The sequence below is a fragment of the Protomyces lactucae-debilis genome (assembly GCF_002105105.1).
Source record: "Protomyces lactucae-debilis strain 12-1054 chromosome Unknown BCR37scaffold_10, whole genome shotgun sequence".
NCBI lineage: Eukaryota > Fungi > Ascomycota > Taphrinomycetes > Taphrinales > Protomycetaceae > Protomyces > Protomyces lactucae-debilis.
In genome coordinates, this window is record NW_024468002.1 from 544,862 (window position 1) to 565,986 (window position 21,125).

Consider the following 21,125-nt stretch of genomic DNA (forward strand, 5'->3'; position numbering starts at 1 on the left):
CATCTGCTGCTTTCACTTGCTGACACTTTCGACAACTCTCTCTGATATCTCTGGGTAGCCAATCCATTTGGGAAGCTCATCGAAGGCGCTGAATCTGCGTGTGCCATAGAACATGTGGTGTTGAGCTCGCAACCACTCAGGAATCTGGCCAGAGCTGTCCCGGTCGACCGTACTGGCCCAAATGCTCCATTTTTTCTTGTCCGCATTCCAGCTCTGCCTGTCAGCAGATATGATAATGGTACGACCTACCGCAAATTGAGTACCGCAGAATACGCAGCGCTTGCGGAATTTGTTTGTGTTGCTGAATAGATGGAATTCTTGGATCTTGCCGTCGATTGCCAACGCTGGCTGTCAATTTAAGGACTCGAAGAAGGTCAAATTTACCATCTCCTTCGATATGGATAGAATGCACGGCAGTCCCAGCTGTCAGTCGTTGGCAGTTAGTACAGTGGCAATACGCAGAGAGCAGCATATGAACGCTTTCTGCACGATAGCGCACGCGCCCGCAGAAGCAACCGCCTTCAATCACGGTGAATGGCATTTTTCAGAGCGTCTCGATCCACAGAAGGACTATATAGATACAAAAGATGGCTTGATATAAAAGACGGATATTTGATGAACCAGCTTGGGAGGAAGCGGGGTTACCAAAACCGTGTGAAAAGCGACGACAGACAACGAATCATGCCACAAAATGATACGCGATACGCGCGCTGTTAGCGTTCAAAACATAGTCGGATGCGTATACTGTTGACCTTGGCCATTGTCTGTGGTCACTGATGTTAAAGCGGCTTCTACCCACGAATCTTCTGACAAAATCATCCAGAAGACTACACCCATCAGTTAGCTGCTCTGGCGCGCTTCGATACTTTGCGTCTGGTAAATCTGTTGCAGAGCCTCAGTTGCAGTCTGTAGGGCATGTCAAAGCGACAGACTCGCTTTTCTCAACTAGTACGACTATGAAGCGGCTTCAAGAATCTCTTGCAGCTGCCGGCCAGCGACTGAATGATGCAACAGGCTACTCGAGCATCGAAGCCCAGAAGCGTCGTATAGAAGAGCAAGAATCTATCGTCTTTACGGCCATCGAAAGAGTGAGCCAGGCCAAGGATCAGTATGATGCCTCAATCAAGCTGAGATCAAACAGCCAGCGCGAAGTCAATGAGTTGCTTCAGAGAAAGAGCACCTGGATCCAGTCCGATCTCGAGCGTTTCACGACGCTATTTCGAAGCGACCATTCAAATGCTTTGAAGGAGGAAGAGTGTAAAGCCAGTCTTGAGCAAGCAGAATTGGACCTTGAGAAGGTGCGCAGCAAGCTGTCGACAATGATTCTGACTAGATATCACGAAGAACAGATCTGGTCTGACAAGATCCGTCGTGTGTCTACTTGGGGCACTTGGGCCCTCATGGGGATCAACATCATCCTCTTTGTCTTTGTGCAGCTAGCCTTGGAACCATGGAAACGTCAACGTCTGGTAGCCCGATTCGAAGACAGGCTTCGTCAAGTTGTGCAAGAAGAGCGTACATTGACCAATCTCCTGCCATCAAGCGAGGTTTCACAAAACTCAGAATCCCCTGCGGAAGCCGAAGTCTTTTTGACTGCCGCAGATCAGCAAGGGCAATATGATCCCATGTTCAACCAAAGGGCTGCCGAAGAAGCTGAATTTTTGACTGATGCTGATTCCGCAGCCCAGGGCTTTGATCATTCGATCTCAATGGCTCCTACCAGTAGAGATCAGGATGCGGACATGTATGTTGCGCTGGTGTCCAAAGCACGCTACTGGCTCCAGATGCTCACAATTCACGGCAAGTCCCTTGCGCCGGAAATATGGCGAAAGACTTGCAACGCGGTTGCATTTGCATTTAGCTCGCACCCAAGCAGCATACCGATGGAGGACATTACGAGCGCTTGTCTAGCTAGTGCGGCTCTGGGAATAGCTGTTGGTCTAATGGCTGCTGAAAAATGAAAATCATGATGAGGGTATCGGAAGCTTCCTTTGCGCCCGAGACCCTCTCGAAAGCCGTCGCTAGTCTCGTCAAGGTGCTTCCGCAATCAGCCTTGGAGGATTTTCAGTAGCAGAGTAGCGCAAGCACTGTGATTTTGTAGGCTTGGCTGTAGCTGTATGCCAAACAAAACCCATCTCATGAAACCGGTTCATTTTACGGAGCTTCAACAAACTTCAACGGATTCAATCACTTTGAACCCTCTGTCGCATAAGCTGACGGACGTCCTTCTGATGGACGCTTTGCTTGTGCCGAAAAATAGGAAGCCTAGCTTTCGTATACTGCTTTCTATTCAAGATTTGACAAACGTGCCGTTGGTGTCCGGCCTTGTTCATGTTCGCTGGCACTTGCAAGACTCCTTGCGATCTGAGACTCGGGGAAAAACTGATCGCGCTAATATCAAAGAACACAAAGTCGAATGGGGCTATGAGTCAAGCTGGAAAGCCAAGATGATTGTAGACAAGAAAGGTCTGCTGCAAGACGCACTTCTAGAGCTACAGGTCTATCAAGAAATGTATGGAGGCAAGGAACGCCATGCACTTGGCAACCTCATTCTCAATCTAGCTGAATACGCCTCAAGCGAGCAAGAAGTCTCAAGACGCTATCTTTTGCAAGATAGCAAGGTGAATTCGACCTTACGACTTGGTATCAGGATGGTGCAAATCTCGGGCGATACGGATTTCACTACACCAGCCTTGAAAAAAGCGCAAGTCTTTGGTGGGATCACCGGACTTCTGTCTGAAAGCAAGGATATTACACAACGTGACGAAGACGTGGCCTTTAATCCTGCTTCCCTGAGCACTGAAAAGGCAGAAGCGCTCTTGAGTCAAGATATACACCGCAACACTCTGAGACGACGATGGCAAGCTCAAGCAGGAGAGCTGGATCCCGCTGATGTTATTGAAGACATATTCAATGGAGGCGATGGATGGGCGAAAGGAAGTTCAGTCAATGGAGGCGTGGTCCCCGAGGGCATGTCATCTGGTCAAGAGAAATCACTACCTGGCGGTCGACTTGATGGCAGATGGAGCCGCCCAGCGTTCGAAGCAGAAGAGATGCTTCGATCGGTTAGCTGGAAGATCAATACGCATTCGCAAGACTGATGAACCAGCTGCCAAGCATACGAAAAGCTGCTTTATTGAGCTATATTCTTGCTGGATATGGGGCACTGCAGTCGTTGCTGAACAGACGTGGCGCGACGGGCTGCGACACCAACGGCGCTCGTGTATTCAACAACCATGCTGCTTTGGTACTGTGACCATGAACGTACACATTCCTAGTGCGTATGGCCCCTGGCTGTATTGCATGTGCGCCGACATTGACTTGGCGAGACAAATTCTTGGACGACACCACGCTGCGGTAGTTCACTTCGGCTTTGTTGCGGCGAAGCTTGAACATTGCCATTCCCAACCTCAACTTGAGAGCAGTAGCGTGGAAAACAATATCTCGAGGCATCGTCGCGTGTTTTCCTCGCGCATTCCTTTGCGACGGACTTGCGGACGATTGATGATCGGACGCTGCAAGCTCTTGGATCAACGAGGGCGTGGCTGAGCGCGATGTAAAGCCGTCCTCCTCGACTTCTGTAGCATCTGTCTCGTAGCCAGTTTCCGTCTGCGCCACGACTTGTCTTGTTGGAGATCTTTTTGCCAACTTTGGCTTCTTGCTTGCTTGATTGTTGTGCAGCAAGTCGTCGATGTGATTTCGCTTCAGAGCAGCATTTACTTGGAGTGTGCCGAGGATGCGTCGGTCTTCCATGATCTTTAGACGTGCAAGCGATGCCAAATGAGTTGTCCAAGGGTCGTAGCGCGTACAAATGCCAGGCACTTGTGTCAGGCTGCGTGTGGTCGTCTTCAGCACTGAGTCCCCCTGGGCGTGTTTGTTGTCGCGCCTTGCATGCATGATGCTACGCGCCGCGCGTAAATTGGCGCCAAGATCGCACGAACTGCATTGATAGAACAACACCAGGACCAGGACCAGGACCAGCGCAGGTGAAGGCGTGAAGCTGCAGCTGGTGCTTTCGATGTATGTCAGCTCCCTGGGCGCCACTGTGGCGAACAACATCTAGAACAATGAAGCTCTTCACCGCATTCCACTTACTCATCAATTATGGCGGAGAAATACACTCTACTTTCGGTCCCAGCATGCTGCCGACAATCAATACAGCTGGAGACTGGTGCATAGTCGATAAATGGCGCTACAGACTTGGACGCAATCTCAGGGTTGGCGATCTGGTGGTGGCTAGCAAGCCTGGAGGTGACGACATTTTCGTACTCAAGCGGGTCATTGGCATGGTAAGCCAATGCCAGAGGAGATACACTGCTAACAGCGAGCCCGGTGACATTGTGCTCAAGGATCCGTCGGAAAGCAAACGCGAATTCATCAAGGTGCCTGTGGGTCACATGTGGATCGCCGGTGACAATTTATCTCATTCAGTTGACTCGCGTCACTATGGGCCTGTTCCTCTTGCGCTCGTTCGTGGTAGAGCGCTGGGCACTATTGGCCTCGATGGCCTTCTGCCTCGAGTGGGCTGGTTTGATAGCCAGATGGGCCCAGTGCACAGATCTGCTGTTGCAGTCGGCAGAGTGGATCGACTCCCTTAGTTTATATTTTCAGTGTGTCAGACTTCAAAGCGTCGCCGGGAGGTTGCTAAAATCAGCTTGCTCGGTGATGTTTTGGGCACCGCGACTGAACGATAGCTTCAGCCTCAACTTGATTCTCACTCCCGGCGTTGCCGTAACCCGCAGAACTTGAATCGCTGTCTCACCATGTTGTAGCGAGGTAGAGCTCAGCGCCTGTATCTGCAGCTTCATAGACCGAGGCACGGCCGCTTGCAACGCTAGTTGTGTGATGTCTTCACCGTGGTTGCTGAAGCGTGCAAGTAAGCGGACCGTATCGGACGAGTTTTTATCTCGGCTTGGCTCGAATGTCAGCTCCAGATCGTGCTTTGAAAGCGCCACAATAGGGGCATATGCGCCAATTGAGGTAGGTCGAGTAGATTGCTGATCAAGAGTCATGTTTGACAAGCTCACGCCATCGAGGAGCGAGTTAACGGTTGTTTTGGATGCAATCGATTCCTGGCCTTCGGATAGGAGATCAAGCATATCTGCAGAAGCAGAGTTTGGTTGGGGGGTCGCCATAGTGGGTTGAGATGGCGTTCCATCATTGAACAGGTCCTGTAAGAGGTCGACATTGGCGGGCTGCTGTGGTGCAGGAACATTGGCCTGTGCATTATCGCCAAGCAAGTCAAGCAAATTCTCGGCCTCCACAACCTTCTTCCTCCTCTTTGAAGATTTGGCTGTTGGGCCCAAAACTCGATTCTCTTCCTTGACTTCGGGGATCGGCATGCGTTCCAGGACGCCTTTCCGCAATTGGGCATGCTCAAACATATGGTCATATTCAAGAGCGCGCTGCTGAATTTCCACATCAGCACTTGAGCGATAGCGACGCAAAATAATTTGGATGTACTCCACCCCTGTGGAGTTGCTAAACCGAGTTGTCAATTTGATCAATGCTGTCAGAATATACTCGCAGACGAGTGGCGTCGCGTAAGTGCTTTGCAAGATGGAGTCGAGTAAAGTGACCACGTCCCGAGCGGCCATGGGAACACTGGGTTTGTCTTCATCCTCTTCGAGTTGCCCGCCATTCATGAGTAAATCGCCAAATTCTCCGATGGTCCATGCGCCAGCGAGCGTCAAAGCCTCTTGCGTGATGTCTTGTCTCAAGGCAATGTAAAGCTTTCGACTCACATAGGCGTGCAATTCTGTGGCCGTAGCAATCAACCGAACGATGCTAGACAAGATCTCCTCGCGCACAAAGTTCCCTGCGAGCTTCAGAACGCGCAGCATGGTGTCTATGTGCCAGCGTTTGTTGGGAGCATATTTGTCGGCACAAATACATATCTGCGTCGTCATACTCAGCTTGAACTCGTTGTTTGCGACCTCCAGGAAAGCCAGCAGCTCTCGAATGAGGATGCGCACATTTCCTTCGTTCACGAGGGCAAATGATAAGTCAAGCGCACGACGGCGAATTGAAATGTCTGGGTCGCGCAGACATTCCAGAATTGTTGCGCGATGTCGTTGCACTGCGTTTGGCTCAATATCAATGACTTTGTTGAGGGTATTTAGGGCGACATAACGGATATTGTTGTCCTTGTTTGCCAAAAACTTGCCGAGGATATTGACACCAAGAACCCTGAGACCCGTGTCTGCCTCAATGTCAAGAATCGTCAAGACAGTCTCATAGAGAATTGAATTGCCGACATTCTTTTGCGACTCTGTATTTGAGGCCACTTGGGCGAGAATGTCGTTGAGCTGCTCAGACACGTCTGCATTGCCTTTGCCTAGTACTCCAAAGAAGCGGATGAGTTTGACTTGGAGGAATGGATCAGCAACTCCAGTCACATCATGCTCGGGAGCAAAACCTGAAGTGACCAACGACCTGAGTACTTTCGTTAGAGGCGCCAAAGTTGGAACAAAATCAGGCACCAGTTCTGGATTTTCGATGCACATATCGGTCGCAAGCGTCAATCCACAAAGCAGAACGCCGTGGTGTCTGTCAGCCAGTAGAACCTTGGCTCTGTCCAGGAAATTCTCCTCCAATTCGGGCACTTTGCGAATGACACGCATCGCACATAATGCAGCCTTCTTTCGTATATACGAATTGGTGGATCCAAGGAGCTTGCTAACATCGCTGCAGAGATCTCTAGACATTTCTTGTCCGGCGATGTTGCCCAGGGTGCATAACGCGAGCCCGACGATGTATTGATTTGAGTGTTGCAAATCGTGCTGGAGAGAATTTGTCACTAGAGTCAGGACCTCTTGGGCTTCGTCCAAAAGTAACATGGTCCCAAGATACCCGAGACGTTTGTCGGTGAACTTGGCACTTGCGAGAAGCTTGACACATTCAATTTGACCGAAATGAGTTGGCTGACGGTTAGTCCCGTAGCAAGTACTTGAATCGACATACCACGCCAAGAGTAAACAGGTAGAGCAGCTTTGCAACGTTATTTCGCCTGGCATTGTGATCGTTGGGCCTTTCACGAAAACCACTTCGAATCGCAGCGCTTTCCTTTTGTATCACAGCCCGCTCGTCGCTTGCAGTCTTGGTAGCGCGTAAAGTCTTTATGAAGACCTTGAGTGACGACATTGAGCTGAGACCGCCGAATCTGAAAGCACGTCGCAAAGGCTCGCGACTCTGCTGCTTCTTTGTGGCCCCGCGCTGTATGCCGAAAGAAACTCCGTAGATGGTGTTCACTGTGTTGGTGGACGCGCTGCACGGTCGCACGCTCTTTCGTGCCACGATGTCAACAATTTGTCCTACTGGAGCGCGTCATGATCACAAGGCCACACATAGGCGCCCTGCCCGCCATGGTTTACTGCATTCCCCAGTAAGAAACACACATGCAGAGCCATATTGACATACAGATCGAAGCATGTCAAGCTCACGCTCGCGTGCTACCCGAAAAGCAAGACTGCTGCAGCTCATCCCAATTCCAGTGAACTGCAATATCTCGCCTACTACGCATCTAGCAGGCCCAAGAAGCTCATTAAAGTCGGTCTATACATCCGCCAGAAAGTTGTGAAGGACGTGTATTGGAACAGACAGACGGAGATCATTGTGTCGCTCGACATTTGCGCCGCACTCATTGAGAAGTGTCACAATAATCTAAATCTCTTCGCCAGAGATGTCATTCAAGTGCTCAACTCTGCAGTCACATTGGCAAGCAAAGATACTGCCATGCTTGATCATGTTGCATCGTGTGTAAGTGTGTGCGCCTCTGAAGAAACGACTAACCAGCAGTTCAGCAGCCTGGCGAAGTATTTGAATGAGTCTCTGCTAGCAACAGATGAAGTCTTTGCGCAACAATATAACGAACTGCTATCGTCTCTTGCGAGTATGGCTATTCAGTATCGTTCTGAACAAGATTGGAAGGCTACTAAAGTTTGCGTCGAAGCTCTACAAGCTGCGTGTAAGAGCAAAGGTGTCGCGGCCCCAAATGCGCAAATACAGATTGCAACTCTCATCCGCTCTTCTCTCGAGATTTTGTACACTACCACGGAAGATGCCCTTTATGGTCTGCGTGCGAGCTTTCAACGTAGGTCTGTTGATCTTGCCAAACATGAGCGGCGCCTGTCTTCAATGTCTGCGACGGCATCAAGACCCACTGTTACTAGCCCACAAATGGTTCAAGCAGAATCCGGATGCGAGTCAGCGGAATGGAAAGTACAGGTTTCTGCTCTCCAAACACTACGAATTCTGTTCGATACGAATGATGCAACACAGATTCGTGCCGCGTCTATCGAGATCCTATCATTCTTTCAAGCACATCAGATGAATGATAGCGGCTGGGCTAGTACTATTATACAATTTGCTACAGCCTGGGCTCCGATCAACCTTCGCTTTCACATTCTTGGCATATGCTTGAGGGAGTTGGTGAGTATGGCAACCGAATCCTGGCCAGACGCAAAGCAAAGCTCATTATTGTATTGGATACAAGGGCTACTGACGTCAAAGGTGAGTCTGATCGGCCTCTCGACTGTGGACGTCTTAGAGACCCTCATGACGTTTGCGCGTACGCTGGCGCAAATGACAGATTCTGCGACCGCTCTCAGTGTCGTGCACAGTATTAGACTGGTCAGGGAGGAGGGAGCTGGCCGAGCTAGCAATGAGAAGGCAGACTTTCTACTTCGTTTCGTCCGAACGGCTGGCTCAGTTTCATCACATTCTTACTATGAAGGGCAGCTCTCTGATCTTTGCCAGTCAGTTCTCGGGAGTTTGAGCTCACCCGCGACAGAAAACAATACGGGCCAGACACTCTACGATTTCCTTCAATTGGAAGTCTTGTCCTATCTAATGAAGGCTGCCCTTCCGTTCACCGTACCGGGTGAAACGCACCAGCGCATCTCCATAAATCATTGGATCGGTTCATTACATCTGCTTGAACACAAGGAGCGTGCTCTGAGGGTGGAATTTGTCGATGTCCTTCTGCAGTATTTGCATTCAGATTATCTTCAGGTCCCTTCCTCAACAGACGAACTCCAATACACGGAACTATTGCTCAAGAAATTTCAGGTGGCGATGTCTCGATGCGCCGCATGCAGCTGCGAGGACGCGAATGGCTTGCTTGCATGGTTCGTGCTGGCTAAAACCTTCGCTGTCGTTCTCGAATTGAAGCACTTTGCTGGCTTTGTCCCAATGTTTTATCACATTGTTACGCACGGCACTATTCAGGAACCGCTGGCTTCCGCGTTGGTCACTCTTATCCTAGGAGCTGCAGCAGACCACCATGATTTGACCAGTGCTAGATCGCTGCTAGATCTGCAAGCTGCCACCTCTTTATTCACGACTGTCTTTGCTGCACGCGACCAGACACGTCAAAGCGTTACCGATTTGATACAAGCCGACGCAAAGCCTCTTGTATCTCAATCAACTCACGCGCAAATCACACTTCCCGCCTCGCAGATCATCATGCAGAGCCTACTTCAAAGTGCCCGCCTTGACGATTGTGGGCACGATACTGGTGAAGAATGGGATACCCAGGCAAATGATTCATCACTACAGCTACCTCTGCATGCGAAAGAATCACAGAGCTCAGCGATCTTGTCGACCAAAAACACTAGCAAAGGATCTATCGAGCCTTCATCATTTGCGGAAGACAAGGAAGAGCACGCCGGACGGGTCAATAAACTGAAACTTGCCCTCTCAACGACAGTCTCACCCAAGGCTCACACGCCGCTCCGCAAAGCTAGCAATGATATGAGCGACCTTCTTGATGGGATAGAGCTGGAGACCCTGACGAGTGATCATTGAGTCGGGCTGCCTTATTCAGCATGAACGAGACAAAAATTAGCATAACAGCCTTAGCAAATTAATTGATTTGATTATGAGACTGCTGCTAGCATTGAACCGCATTCTGCGCATCCAGTCTGTGCATCGAGCTGATTTAGCGGCCAGAATCCTGTGAGGTGCAACGCTTCACCTCTGCTATTGAAGACAATTTTCTCCATTGGCCAGGCAACTGTTTTGAAGAGAAGATTCTTGCACGGGCTCGTCCGGCTGTTTGTAATGCTGCAAAGATCACGATGTCGTCGTATGTTGGCTCAATCTTTGAAAGAAGTTGACGTTGGGTAGACTGGTCGAAGCTCGCCAACGATACTAAGGGTAAGCGGGCAGATGCGTGCAAGCAAGCGGTCTCGGGTGCTGCTTCGACGCGTTGAGTTGCACAGACTCGTTCGGAGCGGAACCCGGTCAGATGCCAGGGCGCTTTGCGTTCTTCAAGGTCTCTCAATCGTCGCTTGCATTGCTCGAGCAGCGCACCGGTGCTTGAGTGAGTCTGGCGACAATCAGGAGAGCCGAATAGTGATGCGCTAATGCGACAGCCGAGTGTGCATGAGGGTATGTGGGTCTTTCGTCTGCCTGCATCCCTGTTTGCTCGGTTGTCCGTCTGCTTGTACGCATGCCTGCGTCCCCCTTTATTTTCCTACAACCTCCCAGCCGTTGTAGTAAGCCTTGTTCTGCCGCTTACGAGGAGCAATATCTAACAGCAGACTATGTTTCCTCTTCAGGAATCCTTTCAGGAACTCGAGGCTGCCATCGCAGTAATGCATCATCCTCTGACAACTCTGACAAGGAAGTACTGACAGTAGAAACTAGACGCTGCGATGGTGCCGACACCTGCAATGATGCACCAGATCTAACAGCAGACGTTGTCTCCTCGTCAGGAATGTCTTCAGGACCTCGAGGCTGCCATTTCAGTAATGCACCATCCTCTGACAAGGAAGTTCTGACAGTAGGAGAGCCACGGTGTCAAGCACTGGAGTTGGCACCAAATAATCGTTGTAATACTGGCTAGCTGCAATTGACAATAATGCTGGCGCCATGGCAGGTTCGAGTCCACCATGCAGCTGCGGATTACAACAATTATCTGGTGCCAAGATCAGCGCTTGAAACCGGGTTCTTCTACCGTCAGCGTTGCCTTGTCAAGGAGATGGTGCATTACTGCAGGCGCGTCGGGGCTGTTGCAGCTTGAAGGTCTTGATGTCAGTACTTCCTTGTCAAGAGGTTGGTGCATTACTGTAGGTCTCGGCGCCATTGTAGCCTCACGGCCTTACTTTCAGTATTTCCTTGTCAAGAGAATGGTGCATTACTGCAATGGCAGCCTCGAGTTCCTGAAGAGATCCCTGAACTGGAGACATAGTCTGTTGTTAGATATGGTACATGACTGCAGGTGCCGGTGCCATCGCAGCCTCGAATTCCTACTGTCAGTATTTCCTTGTCAAGAGCCGGTGCAACACTTCACTGCTGCTATCGTAGCTAGCATCTCGATAGGCCAGGCAGGAGGCGCTGGAACCAGGCGAAAGATCCGTTGTAGCTACAGGCTACAGCCTGTCAGTGTGTACATATCCTGTGTTCATATGACTGTCGCACTTGCTAGCACTACCGGCGTGACTGAATTCTCGGTATTTCGACACATAAGCTTAACCCTAAAAAGCCCAGCTGGCATAGATCGAATACAGTCGGCACACGGTAGTGACCCTCTTGACAAGGAAACCGGTTAATCCACCAGTGCACAGACGAGCTATAGCTACCAAATCTGGACCTAGAGATAACAGCCTTCTGGTGTTCCGAAAAGACCCATCTCTGCCTCTAAAACTTGTCAAGCTTGCAGAATCATTCAGACTCATCGCACTCCTGCATTGCCCCAAAAGCATTCCCGGCCTCTACATCCTATCGTCCACGCTCGTCACTCTCCGCCAACTTGTCCAAAAGTACTTCTTGTCCCTACATCGAGCTACGTCGTCCAGATCTATATCTTCCAAGATGCCTGTTGTCTCGAGACCTCGCACGGCGTATGCGTTCTGGTCAGCTCAAGCAGCAACACGACCTACTGGACGTCCAGCGACTGCACCGGCTGCGTTCAAAGACACACCATACACGCGCATCGCCAAGCCTAGTGCGCCGAGTGGTCCCATGCACGACGTGAAACTGAGTCTCATGCATCCTCGTCACCGCCAGCTATTGGCTCCCATTGCCTGCCACTCTGACTACAACGAGGCAGAAGCAGCGATCGTCGAAATCATCCTTCCCACTTTGCAAGAACGGTGTCCGGGCACGACTTTTGCCATGTCGATCGTGCAATATAAGAGCCACCCAACGATACTGGTAGGCGTATCAGAGCCCGAAGGCGTGCGTCAACATCTGTCTACAACATACGGTGGTCTGCCAGTGTTGATTGTGCAAGCTAGGACGGAGACGCGTGATGCTGCTATTGATCTAGATTTGGTTCGGCGCACCGCCGACAAAGCTGCCGGTGCAAGCCTCGGGAGCCTCGGATCGGATCATGCTGGCACACTGGGCATGTTTGTCCGTCACAAGAGCTCAAAAGCGATCTGCGGCTTGACTGCGTATCATGTGGTTTCATCGAATGACGAGGTCCTCTGCCCGGCTGAAGCTGATGCCCTACCGCTGATCAACCACCTAGAGCCTGTCATCCTACATCTCCAGACAGTGGTGAGACAGAAGAACAGTCGTGGGCGTGACTCTCGAGAGGAGCAGCAAGTCTTGGATACTCTGAAGGAAGACCTCTCTAAGCTTCTGAATCGGAGCACTTTCGGTCGTGTCATCGCCAAGGACTTCCAAGTGCCGAGCGAGGACAATCCCGTCTACTCTGACTGCGCTTTGTTCACGATCGACAGACCTGACTCAATCGAATTGCGTCGTTTCCAGAAGACAAGGGCAGACAACATCACCAAGTTCGTAAGTCCTGCAGACGTCCACCGGAACGACGTATTGACGATGATCGGCCGAACGTCTGGCAAGACCAAGGCGAACAAGAACGAGTACAGGTTTGTCTCGTCGATGACACTGCACACTGGTGTCAAGTCGAAGCCCTTCTTCTCCTGGTCAGCTTGGAATGAACACTCGGACTTCACCGCCAAAGGTGATAGTGGTGCAGTTGTCGTCCGCCAGGGGAAGGAGCTGTATGACAATGCGGCGATTGGGATCGTGGTGGGAGGCACCCGAATGGCCATTCCCTCGGACTTCGGCACCAGGGAGTGCGACATCACGTTCTTCCAGCCCATCACCGAAGCAGCAGAGCTTCTTGGCTTCGAGGTCATCGACGACGACTGATGTCCGACCTGGCAAGGTGTGTCTATTCACAACGGTTCCTGTATGTGTCCCCTGTTGGTATCTAGTATGTCTTTGAACTGATGGAACTCGGTGCTACTAGACGCCTCCGTGAGCAGCAGATTAGCTAGCATTCGACAGGTAGCGACATAATTCATGGGTAGATGAACAACTACGAGCCATTGTGAGGTAATGCGTAGTCAAACTGGCAGTGAGCAAGGCGTGAGACCCTCTCGGGATGAGCCGACGCAGACACTATATAACAGGCCATCTGCACTCTCTTATCTAGTAATTCATTTGGTTTTTCACTCCAGTGCTTGTTCGTTCGTTCCTTCAGATAAAATTGTAGAACTAAACAACAAGCAGGGGCCAAGGCAGTGAGCAGCAGGAATTTAGTCTGGACTGCGTGATGGACATGGCTGTTATTACGCACGCAGGAACTCGCACAGACGATAGAATCCAAGCCTTCCAAGGTGCTGCGGCTGCTAGAAATCCACGCGACGTGCCAAGGAAGCGGCTAGACCCTTGCCAATCTCAAGGGCGGACCGTTTCAGATACCGCTCCCTTAACTGCAGATGCTAATGCAAATGCCAAATCATCAAAGCTGCAGGCTGCTGTCGAATGTTGCGAGAGGATTGCTGTCAATCAAATTGATCTGCTGAAAATGCGATCGCTCTCACAACGAACCAATAATGTCAGGGTGATTGCAGACTGCAGCTTCACTTTCCTACAGCTTCTCCTTGCTACATCAGCAATGACGCTATGACAACGCTTTCTGCCTGCTTTCACTCATTGCTCGGCTACTGCCAGTCTGTTTGAGCTGCAGTTCATTGCTATGCTGCACTTGTCGCGTGGGGTGCAGTCAAAATGATTGTCGGCTGCAGCTTCACGTTGCTATAACAGCGCTGATCCTGCTCTTTGCTGTGGCAAGTGACAATACAGCCAATCTATATGAGTGCTGGTTTTGGGTCCCATTGCAAGCTACACCTCTTTGCAAGAGTAGCGGTCCATCCCGACTGACCTGGACTATGAAACACTGTTGCTTTCTGCTGGATAGATGTCACTGTGGTTCTTCAAGCCGATTGTAGGCTATATCAAGCCTCTTCACCTGGGCAGAGATGGACTCCAATTGAGCTAGGCCATGGACTGCTGATTCTCTTTGATGAATAGACGCCACTGCGGCCCATCAAGTTGATTGCAAGCTGTAAAGTCTCTTTGCAAGGAAATGGTGAACTTTTCTACTGAGCCAAGCTATGGACTATATCGTCGCTTTCTGATGAAAATATGCCACTGCGGTTCATCGAGCTGATTGCAGGCTATAAAGTCCCTCCGCCAAAATAGCAATTTGCACATTGACAGAGCTGGCTCACGTGTTATTGTTGCTCTCTGAGGTCAGATGCGACTGTAATTGATCAAGTTGATTGCACACCACGACTTCTTTTCGACAAAGCAGCGATTGTGCACTTTGGCAGGGCTGTGTTGAAGACTTCTGCAGCGCTTTGAATGGGCAGATGCCATTGCGACTTAGCAGCGATTGAGCAGTTTTGCAGGGCTGTGTTGAAGACTTCTGCAGCTCTTTGAACGGGCAGATGCCACTGCGACTTCGGCTGTTCGAGACGATTCTGTTCGAGCTGATTGTAGGTTATGGAGCTTCTCTGCAAAAGCGGCGACGACACTTCGACACACACACTCTCTTTGCTAGACTATGGATGATTCCTCGGCAGAAGCATTGTGAACGATCAAGATTTCTCTCAAGGTCACCTCTTCTCTTGCCAAGAACAGCGATAGCTCTTTGATAAAGCCGATTCGGTCATTTCAAACAGGCGCACCTTGCAACTCTCTTTGGTGAGACGGGTACAGTTCTTTGACAGTGTCATAACAACCGGTCAAAGTAAGTGCTGCCTTGAGCTTCGCTTTGCAAAATGAGCGATGGCATTTTTGACATGACTTAGATATGTGCCACTCCTGCTCTCAGCTGCAAGAAATTCCTTAAAGTAGGTCCAGTGGGTTGAATGCTACAGCTTCTCTTTGCAACAACAGCAATGGCTCTCCAATTGTAGGCTAAGATTTCCTTGCTATGACAGCTATGGCCTAACTCATTAAGCCCTGTCATGCTGAGGAGCAGCAATTCATGACGCTCATAGAGATGTCAATTCGTATCAGCAAGCAAATTGAAAATAAAGTGTATAGAATGTGATGGCCCCCAAAGGGAGGGCCATCCCAGCTAGCTTTTGCTATGTTACTATGAGACCTTGCCGCCTTCATATACTTGCGCTCATGGAAGCTACTGAAGCACTCATTGTGTTCATGGAAGCCAACAGAACATCTGTTGTCCCGTTTCTTTCTCTTGCTTTCCATGTTGTTTCATGATGGTCATCCATAGACATGCAACTTGCCACTGCCGATCACGTCATGAGATCTTGACCGCGAGTAGCATCGCCTCCAATACTCCCACTCTGCGAGCGTGGCAAGATGATTGCCTTCCAGTGGTCGTGGTTCGGATGCGACATATACTTGCAAAGGATGCCGAGTGGGAATGCGAGGTCTGGGCGGATCGTAATCATGACGTACATGAGGCAGGCCAGAACCTCTTGGTAAGGGATCATGGCCATCTCCGATGCCTGCTTTGGCGTAGGCTTGGTGTCCCTGTGCTGAGACGAGAACTTCGCGCTCGGGTCCATCGGAAGTGCTGTGCCTTTGCAGTCGGCCATAGGTCTGACATGGCCCATTTTTGCTTGATGGCAGCCTTGAAACGTTCAAGTGAATGTATGTCACGCGCGACAATGAGCAAGTCATCAACATAAACGACCAACCGAAGCACTCCGCCTGGTCAAGTGAACAAGCCTTGCTGTAGAACCTAAGCAATGCTGAACAAGACATGATTAGCATGATTAACAGCCTTAGCAAATTGATTGATTTGATTATGAGGCCGCTGCTAGCATTGAATCGTACTCTGCGCACCCAGGCTGTGCATTGGACTGATTCAGCGGCCGTGATCCTGTGAAGTGCAACGCTTCACCTCTGCTACTGAAGACAATTTTCTCCATTAGCCAGGCAACTGTTCTGAAGAGAAGATTCTTGCACGGGCTCGTCCGGCTGTTTGTAATGCTGCAAAGATCACGATGTCGTCGTATGTTGGCTCGATCTTTGAAAGAAGTTGACGTTGGGTAGACTGGTCGAAGCTCGCCAACGATACTAAGGGTAAGCGGGCAGATGCGTGCAAGCAAGCGGTCTCGGGTGCTGCTTCGACGCGGTGAGTTGCACAGACTCGTTCGGAGCGGAACTCGGTCAGATGCCAGGGCGCTTTGCGTTCTTCAAGGTCTCTCAATCGTCGCTTGCATTGCTCGAGCAGCGCACCGGTGCTTGAGTGAGTCTGGCGACAATCAGGAGAGCCGAATAGTGATGCGCTAATGCGACAGCCGAGTGTGCATGAGGGTATGTGGGTCTTTCGTCTGCCTGCATCCCTGTTTGCTCGGTTGTCCGTCTGCTTGTACGCATGCCTGCGTCCCCCTTTATTTTCCTACAACCTCCCAGCCGTTGTAGTAAGCCTTGTTCTGCCGCTTACGAGGAGCAATATCTAACAGCAGACTATGTTTCCTCTTCAGGACTCCTTTCAGGAACTCGAGGCTGCCATCGCAGTAATGCATCATCCTCTGACAACTCTGACAAGGAAGTACTGACAGTAGAAACTAGACGCTGCGATGGTGCCGACACCTGCAATGATGCACCAGATCTAACAGCAGACGTTGTCTCCTCGTCAGGAATGTCTTCAGGACCTCGAGGCTGCCATTTCAGTAATGCACCATCCTCTGACAAGGAAGTTCTGACAGTAGGAGAGCCACGGTGTCAAGCACTGGAGTTGGCACCAAATAATCGTTGTAATACTGGCTAGCTGCAATTGACAATAATGCTGGCGCCATGGCAGGTTCGAGTCCACAATGCAGCTGCGGATTACAACAATTATCTGGTGCCAAGATCAGCGCTTGAAACCGGGTTCTTCTACCGTCAGCGTTGCCTTGTCAAGGAGATGGTGCATTACTGCAGGCGCGTCGGGGCTGTTGCAGCTTGAAGGTCTTGATGTCAGTACTTCCTTGTCAAGAGGTTGGTGCATTACTGTAGGTCTCGGCGCCATTGTAGCCTCACGGCCTTACTTTCAGTATTTCCTTGTCAAGAGAATGGTGCATTACTGCAATGGCAGCCTCGAGTTCCTGAAGAGATCCCTGAACTGGAGACATAGTTTGTTGTTAGATATGGTACATGACTGCAGGTGCCGGTGCCATCGCAGCCTCGAATTCCTACTGTCAGTATTTCCTTGTCAAGAGCCGGTGCAACACTTCACTGCTGCTATCGTAGCTAGCATCTCGATAGGCCAGGCAGGAGGCGCTGGAACCAGGCGAAAGATCCGTTGTAGCTACAGGCTACAGCCTGTCAGTGTGTACATATCCTGTGTTCATATGACTGTCGCACTTGCTAGCACTACCGGCGTGACTGAATTCTCGGTATTTCGACACATAAGCTTAACCCTAAAAAGCCCAGCTGGCATAGATCGAATACAGTCGGCACACGGTAGTGACCCTCTTGACAAGGAAATGTTGTGCGCAGGTGCAATGGTATATGGAGCACTGACCCTGTATCCGAACGCTTGAGAGCTTTTGTGGTGCAGTGGGAAAGTCGTCCCCAGTCCAACAGGTGTATGAGTCAATCCGAAGTTCGAGTCTCGATGGGGACAGTGAAATATCGAATGCTGCTGTCGCGAAGGCTCGGGGTCAGAGGCATGGGTCGACGATAGATCTCCATGTAGACCTCAGGAAGCTAGGCGCAGTGTTGATAGACGCAAAGCTATGATCCGAGAGGGGATATAGAATCAGGTGAAGTGTTGTGCGCAGGTGCAATGGTATATGGAGCACTGACCCTGTATCCGAACGCTCGAGAGCTTTTGTGGTGCAGTGGGAAAGTCGTCCCCAGTCCAACAGGTGTATGAGTCAATCCGAAGTTCGAGTCTCGATGGGGACAGTGAAATATCGAATGCTGCTGTCGCGAAGGCTCGGGGTCACAGGCATGGATCGACGATAGATCTCCATGTAGACCTCAGGAAGCTAGGCGCAGTGTTGATCTTGAGTTTACTAGTCCTCTGCTAGACTAAAGGCAGCGCAGCCGCTCTACTTATGTCCTCAACCTGCCAGCGTGTCAGCTTGGGCCCCTGATCGTCGCATCATCAATGAGCTCCTGAAACAATCAACGTCTCTCAACACAACACTCCGCCTAGCTCATTGTCGTCCATGAGGCTAGCTAGTCTTGCGACGAAGGCCGAGCATTGCCATGAACTTTTGCAATTTCTGCCGACCTAGTGCTTTGGTTGTCAGATCTGCAATCATGTCTCCAGTAGCAACGTATCCGAGTGACATGCGAGCACGCCGTACACAGTCTCGCACAAAGTGATATTTCGTCCGTATGTGCTTGGTGCGGGTGTGGAAGCGAGCATCATTTGCCAAGGCGATAGCACCCTGATTGTCGCCATGGATGTGAAATGTCAAGCGCGCATCGGTGGCTTTGAAGTCGTGCAGTAGGTGTTGCACGATGATCTTGACCCATTCGAGCTCCTTTGTCGCGTTGGCCAGCCCAATGTACTCTGCCTCCGTTGTAGACTGCGCAATGACTTCCTGCTTCCGACTGCTCCAAGAAACGCAGTTTGGGCCGAGCATGACAATGTACCCACTGGTTGACTTGCTGTTGTCAAGGTCGCCGGCATAGTCGGAGTCTGAGTACACGTGCACATCCAAGTCGCCCTTCTTGAAGACAAGACCTACATCCTTCGTGTGCTGCACATAGCGTAGGAGTTGCTTCGCTGCCCGCCAATGTTCATAACTCGGCTTTGCCATGAAACGACTTAGGACGCCCATGGAGTGTGCCAAGTCTGGTCGTGTTGCGGTCATAAGGTACATCAAGCTCCCGATGACGGCCATGTACGGCATGGTTGCCATCTCTTCTCGTTCGGCTGGTGTGGGATCACATGTTGCTTGAGAGAGCGATAGGCCGCTCATCATTGGTGTGTGTGTACCATTGCAAGACTCGAGTCCAAAGCGCTTCAAAATCTCCCGACAGTAACGTGCTTGACTCAGGGTGATACTGCCATCAGAAGCGTAGGATAGCTCCATGCCACAAAATTGTGTGGCAATACCAAGGTCTGTCATGTCCCACTTTGTTGACAATGCCTGTTTGAAATCAGCCAGGGCGCTGTCGTTCTCAGCAATCATCAATAGATCGTCGACATAGAGGACAAGCCGAATATCTCCACCTCTGAGAACAAACAAGCCTTGCTCATGCTCGCATCGCAGGAATCCATAGGACAACAGGAACTCCGACATGACAATATACCACTCGCGACCAGACTGTCGGAGACCATATAGCGTGCGCTTGAGACGGCAAACAGCGCCATTTCCACTTTCATAGCCAATTGGCTCGTGCATGAAGACCTTCTCTGACAAGTATCCATTTAAGTAAGCGCCAACAACGTCCATGTGCCACACCTTCAAACCCTTGTTGACAGCAATGACTAGCAGGGTGCGAATCGTGGTGAACTTTGCAACGGGAGCAAAGGTCTCCGAGAAGTCAACATGCTCCTCTTGCTGGTCCCCGTGCGCGACAAGGCGCGCCTTGAATTTGTCGATCGAGCCATCTGGGTTCAATTTGAGCTTGTATCGCCACATGTTTCCGATTACTGGTTGGCCTGGCTCGGTATCGACGAGTTCCCAAGTGCCGCGTTCCAGCAAGTTTGCAATCTCTCGCTGCTCTGCCTCGATCCAGAGGTCACGCTCGTCACTTTTGAGCATTTGGCGTCTATTCTTTGGCGTCACAATGTCCTTTGGATCCTTGCCGACTGGATGAGGGTGTGCGTCAGTCAATGCCGCAATCATCAAAGCAGAAGCACTGACATCAGTTTGTGCATCATCTTGAGCCAGGTCACGAGCCCTGGCCAAAAGCAAGTTGATATCGTCATCCGAGAAATGATCATGTGGGCCGTCCTCCACTGCACCGAGCACTGGAGAGAGTGCCAAATTGTCGTCGTCGATGTCAAGCGATTCCAATAAATTTACGTCGTCGACTGAACTGCCATTTGCGTCTCCGCCAAACTGAAGCTGCTGCAAGTCTTCCACCTCCTCGCCGTCACTAAGTCTGAGATCCCCTTCTGCCAAACTGAGGCCAGAGAGATTGTCGTCCAAATTTGTCGAGATGCCAAAACTGCCGTCGCTCTGGTGATCACCTATACTTATGACCCGAGAATACCCCGGCCTATTCCATACCTTATAGTGGGCAAAAACCCCTTTCAGATGACATGACACCCCTCCCACTCCCTGCCTATTCTGTCCACATTTGCTCAGGCCCGTAACTACATCTCAACTCAAATTTGATGGAATGTAATGAGTACCATTCGATAGCTAAGATCCTGATGCATCTTTGATGTACTTACATCTGCTCCAGAATCCTTATGGTGCTGCCACTGGATATCTTAGAAGCCAAACCTGATTGCTTCTCATGCTCTTTTCACCTTGAAATTCTCCGTTGGCGGTCATTTTCATAGTCTACGATCGATCAAGTACCTCCAAAACTACATCTAGGAATTCACAAGCCATCTCTAGCTCTGCTCTGGCCATCATTCTGCTGTGTTGAAGTGTTCCTTTGGCCTTGCCTTGGCCTTGGGATCCGATTTTCGAACAGGTCCATCTGATGATTCTGATCAAATGGGCCGCGCGTTCACCCTGCACTGCTGCCCTCACCGCACAACCAGTCTCTTCTATGGTCAAGCGATGCCGTGGATGGTTAAATGGCAGTGTATATGGCGTCTAGTATCCCTTGCAACATCCTCCCACCCATTTTTGCGACTTCATTCGACCCACAGCCGCTTCTTCTTAGGGTTTTTTTTAGGGTTAGGGTTAGGGTTAGGGTTAGGGTTAGGGTTAGGGTTAGGGTTAGGGTTAGGGTTAGGGTTAGGGTTAGGGGTT

The 21,125-nt window shown here is 50.6% G+C and overlaps 8 protein-coding genes across 8 annotated transcripts; 5 read left to right on the plus strand and 3 right to left on the minus strand.

Annotated features, from left to right (window-relative positions):
- Positions 1–33: 33 nt before the first annotated feature.
- On the minus strand, positions 34–526 carry BCR37DRAFT_337425 (Mss4-like protein; the record flags this gene model as incomplete). The annotated part of the gene is given in 3 exon segments (XM_040867258.1): positions 34–213; positions 250–348; positions 365–526. Coding segments are annotated over 3 exon segments (441 nt in total), but the record flags the coding sequence as incomplete, so codon positions are not given.
- Positions 527–956: 430 nt separating this feature from the next.
- BCR37DRAFT_341235 (mitochondrial distribution and morphology family 33) lies at positions 957–1,574 on the plus strand (the record flags this gene model as incomplete). Its single annotated transcript, XM_040867385.1, has 1 exon — positions 957–1,574. A coding segment is annotated over one exon (618 nt), but the record flags the coding sequence as incomplete, so codon positions are not given.
- A 657-nt stretch (positions 1,575–2,231) lies between these two features.
- BCR37DRAFT_341946 (N-terminal C2 in EEIG1 and EHBP1 proteins-domain-containing protein) lies at positions 2,232–2,936 on the plus strand (the record flags this gene model as incomplete). Its single annotated transcript, XM_040867412.1, has 1 exon — positions 2,232–2,936. A coding segment is annotated over one exon (705 nt), but the record flags the coding sequence as incomplete, so codon positions are not given.
- Positions 2,937–3,938: 1,002 nt separating this feature from the next.
- Positions 3,939–4,496, plus strand: BCR37DRAFT_358389 (peptidase S24/S26A/S26B/S26C; the record flags this gene model as incomplete). Its single annotated transcript, XM_040868210.1, has 2 exons — positions 3,939–4,289; positions 4,329–4,496. Coding segments are annotated over exons 1-2 (435 nt in total), but the record flags the coding sequence as incomplete, so codon positions are not given.
- A 126-nt stretch (positions 4,497–4,622) lies between these two features.
- On the minus strand, positions 4,623–7,143 carry BCR37DRAFT_393186 (AP-1 complex subunit gamma-1; the record flags this gene model as incomplete). The annotated part of the gene is made up of 2 exons (XM_040871263.1): positions 4,623–6,923; positions 6,964–7,143. The coding sequence occupies 2 exons, from the start codon at positions 7,141–7,143 to the stop codon at positions 4,623–4,625; spliced, it is 2,481 nt and encodes an 826-aa protein (XP_040725290.1).
- A 196-nt stretch (positions 7,144–7,339) lies between these two features.
- On the plus strand, positions 7,340–9,889 carry BCR37DRAFT_380110 (uncharacterized protein). The gene is made up of 3 exons (XM_040869423.1): positions 7,340–7,384; positions 7,422–7,758; positions 7,798–9,889. Exons 1-3 carry the CDS (start codon positions 7,365–7,367, stop codon positions 9,805–9,807), a joined length of 2,367 nt encoding a protein of 788 aa, XP_040725291.1. The 5' UTR covers positions 7,340–7,364; the 3' UTR covers positions 9,808–9,889.
- Positions 9,890–10,904: 1,015 nt separating this feature from the next.
- BCR37DRAFT_380112 (uncharacterized protein) lies at positions 10,905–11,150 on the minus strand. Its single transcript, XM_040869424.1, has one exon. It carries the CDS (start codon positions 11,087–11,089, stop codon positions 10,934–10,936), a length of 156 nt encoding a protein of 51 aa, XP_040725292.1. The 5' UTR covers positions 11,090–11,150; the 3' UTR covers positions 10,905–10,933.
- A 667-nt stretch (positions 11,151–11,817) lies between these two features.
- On the plus strand, positions 11,818–13,128 carry BCR37DRAFT_393188 (uncharacterized protein; the record flags this gene model as incomplete). The annotated part of the gene is made up of 1 exon (XM_040871264.1): positions 11,818–13,128. The coding sequence occupies one exon, from the start codon at positions 11,818–11,820 to the stop codon at positions 13,126–13,128; it is 1,311 nt and encodes a 436-aa protein (XP_040725293.1).
- Between the last annotated feature and the right edge of the window lie 7,997 nt (positions 13,129–21,125).